The sequence below is a fragment of the Panicum virgatum genome, chromosome 1K, assembly GCF_016808335.1.
Source record: "Panicum virgatum strain AP13 chromosome 1K, P.virgatum_v5, whole genome shotgun sequence".
In the NCBI taxonomy this organism is placed as follows: Eukaryota; Viridiplantae; Streptophyta; class Magnoliopsida; order Poales; family Poaceae; genus Panicum; species Panicum virgatum.
In genome coordinates, this window is record NC_053136.1 from 3,188,435 (window position 1) to 3,203,336 (window position 14,902).

Genomic DNA, 14,902 nt, shown 5'->3' on the forward strand with positions numbered 1-14,902 from the left:
GTTCAGGAAGTGTCTCAGCTAGGAAACCATCATGTGGTATTGCTGAAGTATCTCCTACAGATGCAAGCAGACACCTAGCACAATGCATTATCCTTGATATCATACATGTCAGCGAGGAAGGAATTGACCCTGCTGGTAAGGTGCTATATGGACGTGGATATCTCATCCCTTTCACAAAATTGTTGCACCAGCTTCTGTGGGATGTCCTCTTACTTGGAGTTCAGAACTGCGTCATCCTAGACACGATTCGGATGTAGTCAATGCCCTCATAGCATGCTGCAATGAGCTAACAGATGCAACAGTCAGACGGTACGCTCTCGTTTTATGTATGTTATCTGAGGACTTTACTTTGAATGTTTATTTACTTCTAAGTGCAAATTCTAGTTTTCTGTTTTTAGCTGGCTGTCAATGTTTTCTTCTACCTGATCACACTTTTTTAGGTTGGTTCATTTGTTACAGTGAGTGGGTCATTCATCCATAGTGAGTGGGTCATTCATCCATTGCCATGCTACTTGGTACTGACTGGATCAGAAGTTATTAGCAATTTTGTTCAAGGTAAGGAGGCTGATTCAGACATTATCGATGTTGCTCTTCATCGCTTCCGACAGTTAGATGCTACCACCCAAATTGGTAATGTACGTTCACGTTGGCGTCACTTCCTCGAATCCGATTTTACGGTAATACTTAACTGATCATACCATCTTTTTTTGCATTAGTAGGAAACCTTTTTTTTGTTGCTATTTGATTTTTCCGTTCGTTGTGTTATTTAATATTTTTCCTATGGTTATAGATGAACTTCCTCGCTGGGTACAGACCGGAACGCATCTTATCTGTACTAAATCAGTTTACTGATGTTGATTACTGCATTCCAAGTTGTCAGATGGTATGGCAGACACTTTTTTGTTTGGCTCTTTTCTTTCTACTCTGTGTTACCACATTTTCAACTTTGATGGATGTTAATTTTTTTTTTGCCCAGCATATGTCTCACTTATCCCCCCTCCTTTTTCATACCTTATACAACGATGTGCAGATTGTAGTACCTGTTCTAATCGAGAACATATGGTGTGCGTACATGTTTGACACGCATGGTGCAATCGTCTATGTGCTTGATCCGGCACACGCTGCTGCCCGCTACCCGGTACATGAAGAGATCCACAAATTGCTTCATGACTCCTTAGCCAATTGCCTGGATCGTTTTTTCGAAGGATGGTATTTGAAACCAATCTCTTACTAGAATCTCGAGTACCCTGCACTCGGTCTCGACAATGTTACCCCGTACGTGTTACTAACATAAGCTCCAATTGTTTGGTGCTTTTTTGTAATTGTACATGCTCATTGGAATGCTCCATTTCTCACTGTGCATACTTTTGCAGTGATGATACAGGCATTGTGATGTTACATTATGCTCGCAGTTTTAATGGTGCTCAACTAGAGGAGCTCTTGAACAAGGTTACACAGCTAATATATCTGCTGCCAGTGGATATGTTGTACAAATGTTATTGATTTTTTGTGATTTTTATTGGCATGTCACTCTCTACTGGAATGTTACTGATTGGGCTCTAATCTTAACAGTTACACAGGATAACCTTTTAATCACCAGGCACTCTATTTTGGCTGACGTTCTGATGTTGGAAGACAATGATGCTGTGCTGCTAGATTCGGTGCTCCAGTGCTTCTGCAAGTGATACACCATGGCTCAAGGACAAGTTACTGGGGATATCATATTTTGTGTCTTAGTTTATCACAACAAATACAAAAATGCTCTACTGATAAGATAGAGAGTTTGTGTATTATACTCCTGCTAAGGCTTCTTTGTGTTAAGCCAGGACTTTAGATTGTGAACTACCTGTAACATGGAAGGCAGTTTATTTTGTGAAAGACAGTGGCACAACGTTTTAACGCGGGGAACTTACACATGGTGCTTACCGTTTGCATAAATAATTTGGTGTTGTTTCGTTATAGTTTATTTATCTGCCAGATCTCAAACCAAGCACATATGCTGATTGACATCCATTTCATTATCTTTAAAGTACGGTACTAATGCAGTGGACACATAGATAATTGGATAGGCAATGTGATAACTTGTAGCACACATGTAGCCATAACATTTTCATTCTTGATCTGCCACACACAAATACACATGGTCATTTTAGTGCTTTTTTCTGCCTTGAGCACTCCCATGCAACTTTACAACGACTAGGTTATTCATCACATACCGATATCTAGTACTAAATAAGAGTCTTACAAGTCTGATGGTACCAATTCATGGATCCATTACAAGACATCCCGCTAACATTACAATTTTTTCTAATGCCGGTCAAAACCTCATGAGCTAGGTTATTGGCAGGAGTGTTGAACCTTTAGTTCATGAGGTAGGAAGTTATCGCCAGGAGCAGAGAAAAAATGAGCACCAGCACGACGGCCATGTCCTATTCAGCCGCTGCAGGGAGACCAGCTGGAACATCAGCTTCTCCTGCAATTGCTTCTGGAGTCGCTGGACCTTGAACATTTGTCTCTGCCGCCACCGGGAAGACTTGTGTGCCCAGGGCTGCCCCATGGAAACCAGATGCATCGGATGCAGTTGGATCTGCCTTCCCGAAGTAGGCAAGGTACGCCGCAAAGTGCTTGTTCTTGTGAAGGGTAGCTGCGGAATGAGCAACCCGGGAAACCACAAACCTGATCATTGCAAGATGGCCAATCCCGGTAAATGCCCAGGATCCTACCTCGGAACACCACGTACCATGCCATCCCTTTTTGTCTTGCAACCCTGGAAAAGAACAGACAAAGCACTGCGAACATAAGTGTTCCACGATAACGGAAAAATCCAGATCTGCAAAGGAAATGGATTCAGTAACTAGAAAACCAAATAAATCTGCGAATCGGAAACAAGCCAAGGCAAATCAGAAAAACAGGGTCGACATCTTTGTCAGCAGAACCTACCTGGTCTCTTGGAGGCTTCTTCAGAGCTTTCTGCTTTTTTCTAGTGCTGCCTTTAGGGGGGGCTACACTGAAGCTGCCAAAGTGGATGGGGGAAGGGGGGTGTTCAGCATTGGTTGGTTGGGGGCGTTGGCCTAAGGTTGTGTGTTGTATTTATTGCCGGTCCTAGAGCCTTCTGTTGTAGTGTGGGCCCCCGCATTAGCAGGTGTGTCCACTTGAACAAACTTACTTCGGGACCATCCGCATCAGGTATCAACCTTTTAGTGCCACGGAAGTACAAATTCTTAGTTTGTCCCACATATACCAATTTTCAGCCATAAATTAAGTAATTACATCATACAGTGACAATGATATGTCTTCGTGAGCGTGCGTACATGTCTTATGTTACATCATAGGATTAAACGATCCAAAACAAGGTTTCAGACTGTAGTATCAATTGACAGCTTCATCTCCCAGCAGGTACTTTGGCTTCGACACTTTGTTGGATTGCATCAGGTTACAGAATAAAATCATCCTTGTATTTTTTGCCTTCCGCTGCCATTTATTCGGAAATTTCTGTCAGTCTATGAACATATGTGCAAGTTTAAAAAGGCTATTATTTGAGCTCGTACCTTATCAATCACAAACGTTAGTTTATCTCCATCAAACCATTTTATGTAATGAGCAACATAAAACGATGAGTCCTCCCTACACTCAAGAGTGGAGTAGCTTGTTTGCATCAGTTCAATTAGGTATCGTCGTACACGAATAAACCAACAAGCAACTGGAACAGATGGTACTTACTCTAACGCTGGTGGATGTGCAAAGTTGTAGAATAAACAGTTCAAATATATAGTCAAATAACTTCTTATGCATTGTGGCAACTGTGTCAGAGTGAACTGCCCTATGAGCTTCTCTTGTCTTTTGGCACAGCACCGGGTCTAGTATGTGTATTCTGAACTTTTCTAGATCCCAAGCATACAAGGACCAGTTCCCACTAAAAGCACAAGGTACCATTATCTGTACACAGTAAGAAGGTTTATTTCTTTTTGCATGTTATGCCACATTTCTCGTTCCCAACAAAGATGAAATCTGAGCATGTTTTGCGAGATCTAGGACTTACCAGTCGGCAATGCTATGCGTTACTCCGAAGGTGGTGCCCTAGAAACAGCTCCTTAATCTTTTCACTGTAAATTCCTTCACCATTTGCTATCGCAAAATCCTGTTTCACATATATTATGACACTGGAAGATATCAAGGTTTTTTAATAGTGAGTTGTTTTACCAACAAATAATTTCGAGGTCCTGCTTACCGTGAAGCATGGCGGTAACAGGTGCCGCCATTGTCGGTGCTCACAGCTACATCTTTGTACATCGATGTGTCTTCCTCCTGGAGTAATCTTACAATTGCATCAAATATTTCTGTGGTAATTGGCACAGATTGCACAAACCCTTTCCAAAGTTCATATCCTGTCAGCCTTATTGTCCAAGGATCATCATGTTCAAACCATACACTGTGAACAGTATGTGGAGAAACCCAGGTTACTGTGGATCATATTTAAAAAAGTAGCGTATGAATCATTTTTTATGTAGACAGTAAATGGTGATTTTTTACTTACCTATTGAGTGCTGCAGGTTCTTCTTCTTCAAACTTCTTGTACATTTTCTCTATAACAGATATACTTATGGTTCTTGGAATCAAGTTGAGCTCAAACGGTGACGGAGGTACTTGCCTCTCAGCAACATGACACTTGATGGGAGTTACACCTTTCTTGGATCAGGGGCGTCCCGACCAAAATGGGGGCCCAGTGCGAAATGCTAAGATGAGGCTCTAATGGTCTAGTAAAATCAAACAACAGTAATAAGTAACATATAAATAGGATATTTCAAAAATTATCGTAGCTATTTTTCACTTGAAGAACTTTATTTTTCGGTAACTCTTTGAAATAAAATCTTCAATGATGCGCACAAGAATCATATTTGTTTCTTTCAACGCTTTTGATAGAATCATATTTCCTATGCTGTTTTGCTGACGATATGACTTGCATTTGCAATGGAAAGAACAAAATTAATAGATGTATTTTAATCATCAAGACATCAACATAATTAAACGAGAAATGAAGAAAATAACACTGAATTAAATCTTACTCTTGGGCTGGCCTTCCGCCTTGGCGAGTGCCTCTGCAGGTGCAGCCAATTGCAAATGCAAGCAACGATCAGGATGGAACACACCTGCGATGGAATTGGATTTGAATGCAGATGGACGTTGGGCGGTTTGGGCTCTGGACGAGACATGAGTCCTACTCAGTACTCACCTGTCATCGACGCCGCCGGCCGCCATGTTGCTTGCCTGCTTGCTTTGGACGCACACGCAGGGGCCAGGGGTGATGCCTGCCGCGATGGCGATGCCGATGGGCGAGGAAGCCGAAGCTTTAGGGTTCCGCGTCATGTGTGCGTCGAGAGAATTGGTGTGCTGCCGATCGGTTCAACTTCTATCAATTTGGGTCTCGTTTCCTATAAAATGGACTGCAAACTCATAGAATTGAAGCCTCCTATACTACTATATACTAAGATGTACTTCATATTTTGGGGGCCCTTCAAATTTGGGAGCCTTGTGCGGTCGCACAGCCCGCACGGGCCCAAGGACGCCCCTGCTTGGATACTGGGATAATAGCCCCTTGGTCCATGAAATAATCTGCCCCAGAACCACACTTGTTTCCCCTGGCGGAACGTATTTTCCTAGATATTATCTTCGTAGTTCTTCTCCGTTTTGAATGCAAATTATTATCTGGGCTGGCCTTTCTTTTGCCCATACTAGGATTGTCTAAACCTTTTTTAATTCGAGTACACCCTACGGCCAGTCGGTAGTAATATAAGTTGTCAGCTATAACAGCAAAATGAAAATGTTCTGTACCAGATTTCTCCCCCACTTACTTGAGTTATTGGCTGCTACGGCATCTGAATTATTTTCTGAAGAGTTCTCTCCTGCGCCGGGCCACAATGAAACTCGAGTTGCAGTTCCTATGCCATTTTCTTAAAAATCATAATAATTGCTATCTGCATGGATCTTCAACTGTTTTTTTGCAATATAATCATTCAACAGAATTCAGAAAAATTACCACTTGTTCCTGGAGTTACATTGAAGATCGGTTGTTGACGCTCTCTCACTGCCACGAGGAACATCAGTTAAATGGCAACAGTTACGTCTAATGACATAATTTGCAAATGATCATATATATGGAGTGTTTGTGGCTGTTACCATGTTCTTGTGAAGTGCACCGTTTGTGGCCTGTAGCTGAACCATCACTTTCTTTAGATTTGATTCCTGCATCCACGCCCAGTTTCTGCTTAGAATCAGGCAGACCCGACTCATCCTGGTAATTCCCTGCAGAAAGCAACAACCTCACACATCAGCATTCGGGCAGTATACATTGTCACACTGTTTGTTCTGTAAGAGAGAACAACCGGAAGACCTTCGTTCATCCGCGCATGTGCCATCACATCTTGCATGCTCCTCGTTCATATTGACTTCAAATGGATTTGCTCGGTCCGATACACCATGTACACCCATGATACCTTCCTGGACATTGCTCTGTGGTACAGTGAAGTCTTCCTTCCCCACCTCAGTATTCACAGGCACAGCACACTTCTCTGAACCAGTTGCAGACGAGTCTTTGCCAATATTGGGACCTGCATGCAGTAGTAGTAATTTATCACAGAGATAAACGCCCTCTTAGCAAACGGAAACAATTTGTCTTTACCCATGACAAACACGCAGTACCTGCTTGGTTGTTGCTGGGGCCACATTCAGTTTCTCATACATTTGTGTACGACTGGATACACTGTACCAGGTTTTTTTCAGACCTGCGACAACGCCCTCCATATCTCCGAACAAATCAGTTATTCGCCGTGCATGTTCCTCAAAGTTCCTCTTGTTTTCTTCATGGGCCGTCCTTGAAACACTTTGTAGCTGTGTGGTAACTTGGTCCAGTCCTTTTTCAATTTGAACAATAATGCGGTACAAAAGAAATTGTATGTACTTAGTTTAAAGTACAGATGGAAACCATATACTATGTTGCTAGTATGCAACCTATCTTTTCTAAACAAACCTCTATCGTATTGGCCCCTAATGGTGGTGTTGTTGTAGGAGTTGGCCCTTGCGGCTGCTTTGCTTCAAAATCTTCTTTTCGATCATCTGATTGGTGATTCAGAGGAATATCTCTTTGTTCACGGTCGCCCGACAGATCCTGTTGCATTGAAGAATGTGCAGTCTCCTCATTCTTCTCATCTGGAGCAGTTTATGTTGGCAACTGCCTTTGGTCATGCTCACATGGCATGCGCCTCTATGAATTGGTAAGCAAACAAAATAATTAAAAAAATAAATACTAGATGAAGCATTTAGATCGCATATAATATTTGTACAGATCCGTCAAATAATATGATGTTTTCCGTTGTTTACCTTCCTGTTCAAGTATGCTTATTTGGCTCGTATTCCTTTGCAGTTCTCATGAAGATTTGTGAAGTCCAGCAGGTGTTGGGTCTCATACCACCTAACCCTTGGGAGCCATCCTAAAGGGATGTTGTTCTCTCCAAGGTCAATACTATCCATGTAAAGTAACTGCAATATTTTTTTAGTGACAAAAATAACTCATTAGTTGAGTTCAGTCCCTAATAACAGTCTAACGGTCTAAATCTAGAATAAAAGCACTCCAAATTATACCTGCAAATACAACCAGCATCCGCCAAGCTTAATTGAACTTGGGTTGCTCCTCGCATTCAGCTGTACTGCCCGCGCGCTTGACTGTAAAACTGCTAGCACATAGCCACCCCAGTTGCAATTCAAGAGCTTCTTTGGGTATGCTATGAAGTTCCATATATCTCTTGGAACAGTTGCTGATCGTTTGGCCGGCCCAAACATATATGCGTAGCAGTATCCGGCCATAGCAATCATGAATGTTTCTTCATCATATTCAGACATTACATTTCCATACTCCCGACATAATACTTTTCGTAAGTCATCTAAATCTGGGAGATCCTTGCTTTCTTCAGTCCCAAAACGCTCATGCAGCCTGACCTTCACATACTCTGTTACTTTACTACTACTAATCATCATCTGTGCACCAGTACATCTTATCCCCAGTATTCTTCTAACAGATTCAAGATTCATTTTAACAAATGACCCATCAACAAGTTTTATATTCATATTTTCTACATCCATCCTCTTAAGTAACCAGAAAACCAGATGGCGGCTATTATGAAATCCATGCTCAAGGTACTGCAACCCACTTAACCCTAGCTTGTCTAGGATCTCTAATTTCTTGGTGTTGAATGTAGAGACTACTTCTTGTACCGCATCCGAGGAAGAACACCCATGGAATTTAAAAGGGCAAAAATCCTCTTCTTCCCCATTGTCCTCCTCTTCGGATGCAGTATACTTACTTGTACTGTTCGGTGGCTCGGAATCATTGCGTCTGGTCTTCAGTTTGTTGAGCAGCCGATTTCTGGCTCCCTTGATGTTCTTCGCATCTACATTCCCCGCTGCCTCCCCTTTCGGTCGTGATCCGCTCCTTGTTATACTTCTAGTGACTGCTCGACGCCCGGCGCTGCCGGAGCTTGAATGGTCGCGTTGCCGGAGTCGCCCAGGATCCCCCTCTTCCATGTGTCCTTTTCAAAGTATCAGCAATGCAAAAAAAATCTTTCATTTACAACCAGATAGTAATCGTTTCGATGTGTACCAAGTGGGACTCGATCAAACGGAAACGTACCTTAATTTGCGCCAGCCGCTTGCTTCTTTCTTTCTAAATCTTGCGGAGCAGAAGGTACCTTGTACTCACCCGTTGCCGCCCCTCTTTACCTTGCTCACCTCGCCTTTCCAGATTCTGTCCCAAAAAAACTGGAGCCACGTATTTATTTAATGAACAGCCGCCCACCCGGTGCCTAGATTGCACCGACCACCAATTAAACTAATCAGATTATTAGATTAATTAATACCCCATGGTCTTAGTTAACAATTCCGACTATCTCACTGTGGCTCATTTCTCAACACTGCTAACTCATGGTCTTAGTTAATAGATCTTGCCACGGAAAAAAAACGCATCATCGAAATGAAAATTAGTTTACTCAAACTTCAGTACTAGAATCACACTTTCTCTGGAGTGGCAGATACTCCAAAACACTGTGCCACTGCTACAGCCAAATACACCTTCTCCTCGCTGGACAACACAGGTGAAGGATTTGAGGACTTGGGATTACAGTTAGCTACTAAATCTTCACGCTAAATAAGAACAGGATCCTGCCAAAATAACAAAAGCATCCATTCGTGGCACATCATTTACAAAATACAGATTAAACACCGATGCCAATGCCGAATCTAGCACACTCTAGCCTTCTTTGTTCGAGCGCTGCAAATCTCGTCCTCATAATCATCCGCAGTACAACCATCACTTAGGTTTCCATTCGCGCTGGAAGCAGCATCACTGTCGTCCAGTCATGGGCATTCAGTTGTGCTTGTGCACCATTCTGAATCCCCATGCCCTTCAATGCCATCCCCTACCCCGACTGATTGCATCTGAAAACAAAAGCATTTTTTTTTGCAGACGGTATATACAAACTTCTTGAAATCGAAGCATGCTGTCTCATACCTTGACGATGGAAGGAGGAGGTTCATGGGTCCTGGAGATTGTCGCACCTATCTGTGCATTCACTGACTCCTGATCCACCCACGGCAAGAACAGTTGCACATGTCTCATCAGAACACTGGCATATAAACAATCTGAATGCGCATCATTAATAACTTTTCTTACCTGATCCGAGGTACACTCAACTATTGATCCACTGCTTCCGGCCCTTTGCGTCGCCATTATTCGACCAAGCAACAGACCATCCCTCCTCTCCAACCGGATTTGCTGATCAGAACCCTTTGCCACGAGTACATTATGTATTAGCTCACTAGCTTTGGAAATCTCAGAGATGTGAGCAGGCATAGATCACGTACCACCGAGGAGACACTGCCTGATTGCAGTCCCGCCATTCGACTTTTTCCAGCTACAAAGATAAATGACAATTCTTATTCGCATTCCAACAGGTCGTCTCTTTATATAAGCGTGCTGTGTCATACGAGTTAACTAATGAGTTCAAAATTTGAATTACCAGGCACCAATCCTCACTACACGGTACCCAAAGACAGGGGTTGGGGGGGAGGTGGCATGCGGCTCTGTATTCCAGACTGCCACGTATCACAGCCACAAAATTAGCACGGTACTTGCACAAACCAGCACACTAGTAAGCAAACCCTGTACCAGCTTGAATGCTCAATATGCCCAGGCCCTGTTTTATTGTCTGGCTGATACATTCTATCTTATCCCAGGTACTGTTTTATTGTTAGCCAGATTTATTCTCTCTTCTATTTAGTTGATTTCATTTCCTCTCTTTTTTTCCCCGGCTGCCTAACCATACGAACCGCACTCCCAAGATATTGAATAGGAGTTCCTGAACAAAATCATCATTTCTGTCCTCCACCACACTGAAAGTTGCAATAAACATAAACAGCCAGCATTTCGCAAACAGGATTTTTACACACTACTAGTGCATTATTTTTATCTAGACCTGCAAGTGCATTTTCTGGTAACCATTACTAGAATAACTGGTAATTCCAAGGCAGATAATTTCAACCTACATACTCAGCACATGGGGGGGGGGGAGTTGGAAGTGAACATATTTGCACTTGAAATTGAACATGGTGGGCCTGAAAGTTAACTTGTAGTTAACTGGTAATTGGCAGGCACAATCTTTCTACAAACGTACTAAGTACTGTCACAGCAATAGTCAGGTATTATACAAAATACTAGTGGTTCCCCCATGGTGCCAGGTTTCTGCACTGATATTTTATGCCCTACAGGAACATGTACTCAGTTGATGCAAGTTGCTGCTGGTTCACATTACAACGATCGACTGAATGCCCGGTAACCCCACAACCGCTGCATGTAGGTGGTCTTCTTGTCTTCTTTGTTGCTGGATCACGATCTGGGCAGCTCTGCATTGTGTGCTTCTCGCTTCGACATAGTTTGCAAAATCGTGGCTGTTTTGACAGCTTCTCATGACTTGCTTTCTGCCTCTTGTTGCTTGGCCGGCCTCGTTCGCTCTTCCTTTTAGGTGCACGCTGAGGGAACTGATTAAATTGATCAGTATGGAATGCACTCTTGATCTTCAGATTGACTGTGTCCTAACCCCATTCCATCTTTCTTCTTCGAAACTTCAAACAGTGCTTCTATTCCTTCATCAAGAATTTTCATTGCCATTGTGTAGCTTTGTGCATTGATGTTCCCCATCTCCACGAAATGAAGAGCTCTCAGCATCAATGACGAGTGCTTGTACGTTTTGTAGGAATATGGGGTAGCAAAAACAAAAATTTTCTACCGCATAAACCAGGATTACTGCAGTTATAGATCACGGGATTACCACTAGACGCATGGTTGCGGAACTTCTGTAGTGCGTCGGTGAAGTGCAGATGGAAAGCCGGCAGTGCAATTGCGAGAACCTTCTCACGTGCGGCTCGTCCTTGTGCAGCAAATGCGGCACCTCCAAGGTATCCACACGTACGGGAAGAAGCGTCACGATCCGGACTACTAGATCCGCGAAGGCGACCTCGGGCTTGGTGCACAGGAGGGGCGGCACTATTCACCCGCGGCTACTGTTCACGGTACTGTAGCGGCGGCAAGGAAGAAAACTAGGGTTGGCCTTGTGCGCCCCCTCCCCTGTTTATATAGCCCCTTAGGTGGGCTACCTTGGGCGCCCCCTTTTGGGTCTAAAAGGCCCATTAGTGCACTTAAGCCTAGTCTAATTCAGATCTCATCCTTATCAGGCTTCTTTCCCTTAAGTGTGTGACCCTATGGGCTCACATGCGAATAGACATGGCCCGAGTACTCTTACTCGGCCCAATAGTAGACAGTGGCCTCTAGCAAGACATGTCAACTCCTATACGCACACAAAGATCATATCAGACGAGCCGCCACAATATCATATACATGATGTTCTCTTTGCCTCACGATATTTGGTCTAGCTTAAAGCCGACCACTCTTTCTCGAACCTGTGATTCGGAATCCTTGGTTAACTCTTAACCCCAGCATGGCCATGCATTTTCTGATCTGAATCACTCGAGGGCCCAGAGATATCTCTCTCTTATAGAGAGGGGCAAATCCCATCTTGACCGACTATGTCTCATAGCATGCTTCTTGACAGACCCGAAAGCCACCTTTATGACTACCATGTTACGGTGCAGCGTTTGATGGCTCCTAAGTAAGTCGGTTCACATCTTAAGTACATATGACGATCTCAGGTCTTAGGACACAGCATACATATTGTGTAATGAGAAGTCATCATCTCGTATTGGGTCAGTTCAATCTCATATCTCATATGAGCCCACATTATTAGTTTGACATCACCATGTCTATGACTTGTGAAACATAGTCAATCAACTAATACATGTGCTAGTCTAATATTCATGTGTGTCCTCACATGAACTCCGACTAGGAACACTTTAGAATATTCATACAAGTAAAGAGTTTCACAAATACTTCACATAAGTATTAATCAATGCAAGTTGTCATCTATGAATATTCAAGGAACACTTTATTAACCATGAATACAAGGAAATATGATTGCCTCTAGGGCATATTTCCAACACGTTTGAGCCAAAAGAGCTGGATTGTCTTTCCTGTACTGAGCTAGCTCAGCAGGCAGTACACGTCGCGCCTCCTTGGTCCAACGTTGCACTATCATACTCTTTGGAATTTCCTGGACGCCAGTACTGATCATAACATGCATAAAATACGTACCATTATACATTGCTCATCAAGCAAATATCCAGTTCGGAATGATCACATTTATCTCATATGTTGAACCAAACTGCTAAACACTCACCCTCAATATGTGGCTGCAGGGTAATCTGAAATGCTCAAATAATCCACACTCGCAAATGTACCTTGAACCTCCTTCTACCACTTCAACTGCATATTTGCCCTTGCACCATTGTTTAACCCAGTTAAAGTTATAGTGCTCGGCCAAAAAATGCACCCCTTGTACAACCTCTATTGCACGGTAAAACTCTGAATCTTCTTTTAGCTCACAGAATAATGCAAACACTTTGAGAGTATAAATCTTGTGTGCATGGACTACTAGAGGGCCACCAATGCTCAGTTTTTGCATATTCTGTGTGGCAGAAAAAATAAACACAGAAGATTGTCACTGCTACGCGAACTTAATAGTTGGACATAGCAAGAACAAAACAGCATATTGTACCCATTACTTACCAGCTTATTACGCCTTTACTCATAATTTTCATCCTCATCCCTGATGTATTGCATTTTCATGTACTGGTCCAAGAACTGACGAAGCGTGCAAGCAGGTGACAGTATATTTTTAAGCATATGATTTGCACTCTCGCTCTGCTGTGTGCTTGTCATTCTTGCACAAAACACCCCCTTGAAATAGCTCTTCACCCATTTGTGTCTCGTTTCATAGATCTGTGCAAGAAAACTGTTGTTCTGAAGTCCAAACTCCTTCACCAATGATGCCCAATTAAGTTCAAACTCCTCTATTGTCAACATCTCATTTAGTATCATATGGAATTTGTCTCGGAATTCCTTGATACTAGTGTACTTTGTCCCCAAACACTCTTTCACTCTCTTGAGTACATGCCACTTGCACCAACAGTGTATGCTATCCTTCCACTCCTCTGCAATAGCTACCTCCATTGCACGGCATTGGTCTGAAAATAAAACCACCAGTTCAGAAAACTTGCAACAATACCTAACTGTATTACTCATTGTAAGAAGAAAGGGAAAGCAATACGGAAAACATCGCAACCGCCATCTTTACCTGTTAGTACTGTACTAGGCTCCTTACCGCCCATCAATGATGCAAACTCCCGGAACACCCAGCGGAAGCTATCAATTTTCTCATCAGTCATTAGTACACCACCAAAAAGAACTGTCTGAAAATGGTTATTCACTCCAACAAATAAACCAAAAGGCATGTCATACATATTAGTTTTGAACGTTGTATCAAAACTGACTACATCCCCAAAATGCTCATACTGCATCCTGCTTCGACTATTCGTCCACATCAAAGTCTTAATTCTACCATCCTCATCAGTATCGACACTAAGCATAAAACCTGGGTCAGATTTACGGAGTTCACGGATCAAATCCAAGGTCTTCTTGATATCATCCTCAGCCTGTTCACGATTAATATTTTGGCAAAGTGTTTTCAAACATCTTTTCGTTGCAGGCACATTTTCCATCGACCCGAAAAAATTGCCCAAAATAGTGTAAAGCTTAGTGATACCGATGTTATTTTGCCTTAGCATACGGATCAAGTCCTTTGTGTACTTGTCAAGATGATGGTGTGAAGGCCAGTGTTTCTTCTCACCATATGTTTCAGAGAGCGGGTGATTATGGTCAGAAATATGCTCCACCACGACCCACCCATCATCCGATATTCGATGAAGGCGTAGCATTGCTTTACAGTCTGTTTTAGAAGAACTGGTCTTCACATTACCCTGGGCTTTCCCTTGAAAACATTCATAGCAAACATAACACAAGTAGTCATATAACTGAACCACCACTCATTTTTATATTTTATTACTAGGTGTTTTTCTTTTACTCCTCTTCTCAGACCACCTCTTCTTCCCCCAGCAGATGCCAAACCCACACTCCCAAGAATACAGGTTGTAATACTCATAAGCTTCATCGCAGTTGTCAAATTCTGTCCCCACACTTGGGTTTATTATGTATGCACTAGTCCGGTCACCAAACTTCATGATGGCTTGCTGCAGAGCACTTGTCCTACCTCGTACAGGCTCCCTGAAGTTAGCGCCTTTAACCTTAGTTCCTGAGGCTGTGTTTAGTTCCGCGAAAAGTTCCCAAAATTTTTCACTGACGCACATCACATCGAATCTTACGATACATGCATGGAGTATTAAATGTAGT

The 14,902-nt window shown here is 42.8% G+C and overlaps 3 protein-coding genes across 8 annotated transcripts; all 3 read right to left on the minus strand.

Annotated features, from left to right (window-relative positions):
• Positions 1 to 2,122: 2,122 nt before the first annotated feature.
• Positions 2,123 to 6,931, minus strand: LOC120642275. 6 transcript variants are annotated; one of them, XM_039919072.1, is made up of 12 exons: positions 6,697 to 6,931; positions 6,389 to 6,605; positions 6,175 to 6,300; positions 6,035 to 6,082; positions 5,850 to 5,948; positions 5,577 to 5,766; positions 4,535 to 4,693; positions 4,229 to 4,429; positions 4,040 to 4,138; positions 3,721 to 3,936; positions 3,549 to 3,624; positions 2,123 to 3,471 (listed from the first exon to the last, which is right to left on the minus strand). In XM_039919072.1, exons 2-9 carry the CDS (start codon positions 6,423 to 6,425, stop codon positions 4,126 to 4,128), a joined length of 873 nt encoding a protein of 290 aa, XP_039775006.1. In that variant the 5' UTR covers positions 6,426 to 6,605; positions 6,697 to 6,931; the 3' UTR covers positions 2,123 to 3,471; positions 3,549 to 3,624; positions 3,721 to 3,936; positions 4,040 to 4,125. The 6 variants fall into 6 exon arrangements, 5 of the variants coding, with proteins under 5 accessions (XP_039775006.1, XP_039774929.1, XP_039774850.1 ...); XM_039918995.1 differs by having other exon boundaries at positions 2,202 to 3,471; positions 5,850 to 5,900; positions 6,381 to 6,605; XM_039918916.1 differs by having other exon boundaries at positions 2,202 to 3,471; positions 5,850 to 5,936; positions 6,381 to 6,605.
• Positions 6,932 to 7,380: 449 nt separating this feature from the next.
• LOC120650978 lies at positions 7,381 to 8,803 on the minus strand. Its single transcript, XM_039928303.1, has 3 exons — positions 8,681 to 8,803; positions 7,636 to 8,579; positions 7,381 to 7,533 (listed from the first exon to the last, which is right to left on the minus strand). Exons 2-3 carry the CDS (start codon positions 8,572 to 8,574, stop codon positions 7,393 to 7,395), a joined length of 1,080 nt encoding a protein of 359 aa, XP_039784237.1. The 5' UTR covers positions 8,575 to 8,579; positions 8,681 to 8,803; the 3' UTR covers positions 7,381 to 7,392.
• A 3,920-nt stretch (positions 8,804 to 12,723) lies between these two features.
• LOC120650986 (protein FAR-RED IMPAIRED RESPONSE 1-like) lies at positions 12,724 to 14,841 on the minus strand. Its single transcript, XM_039928314.1, has 3 exons — positions 13,791 to 14,841; positions 13,223 to 13,680; positions 12,724 to 13,121 (listed from the first exon to the last, which is right to left on the minus strand). Exons 1-2 carry the CDS (start codon positions 14,428 to 14,430, stop codon positions 13,238 to 13,240), a joined length of 1,083 nt encoding a protein of 360 aa, XP_039784248.1. The 5' UTR covers positions 14,431 to 14,841; the 3' UTR covers positions 12,724 to 13,121; positions 13,223 to 13,237.
• Between the last annotated feature and the right edge of the window lie 61 nt (positions 14,842 to 14,902).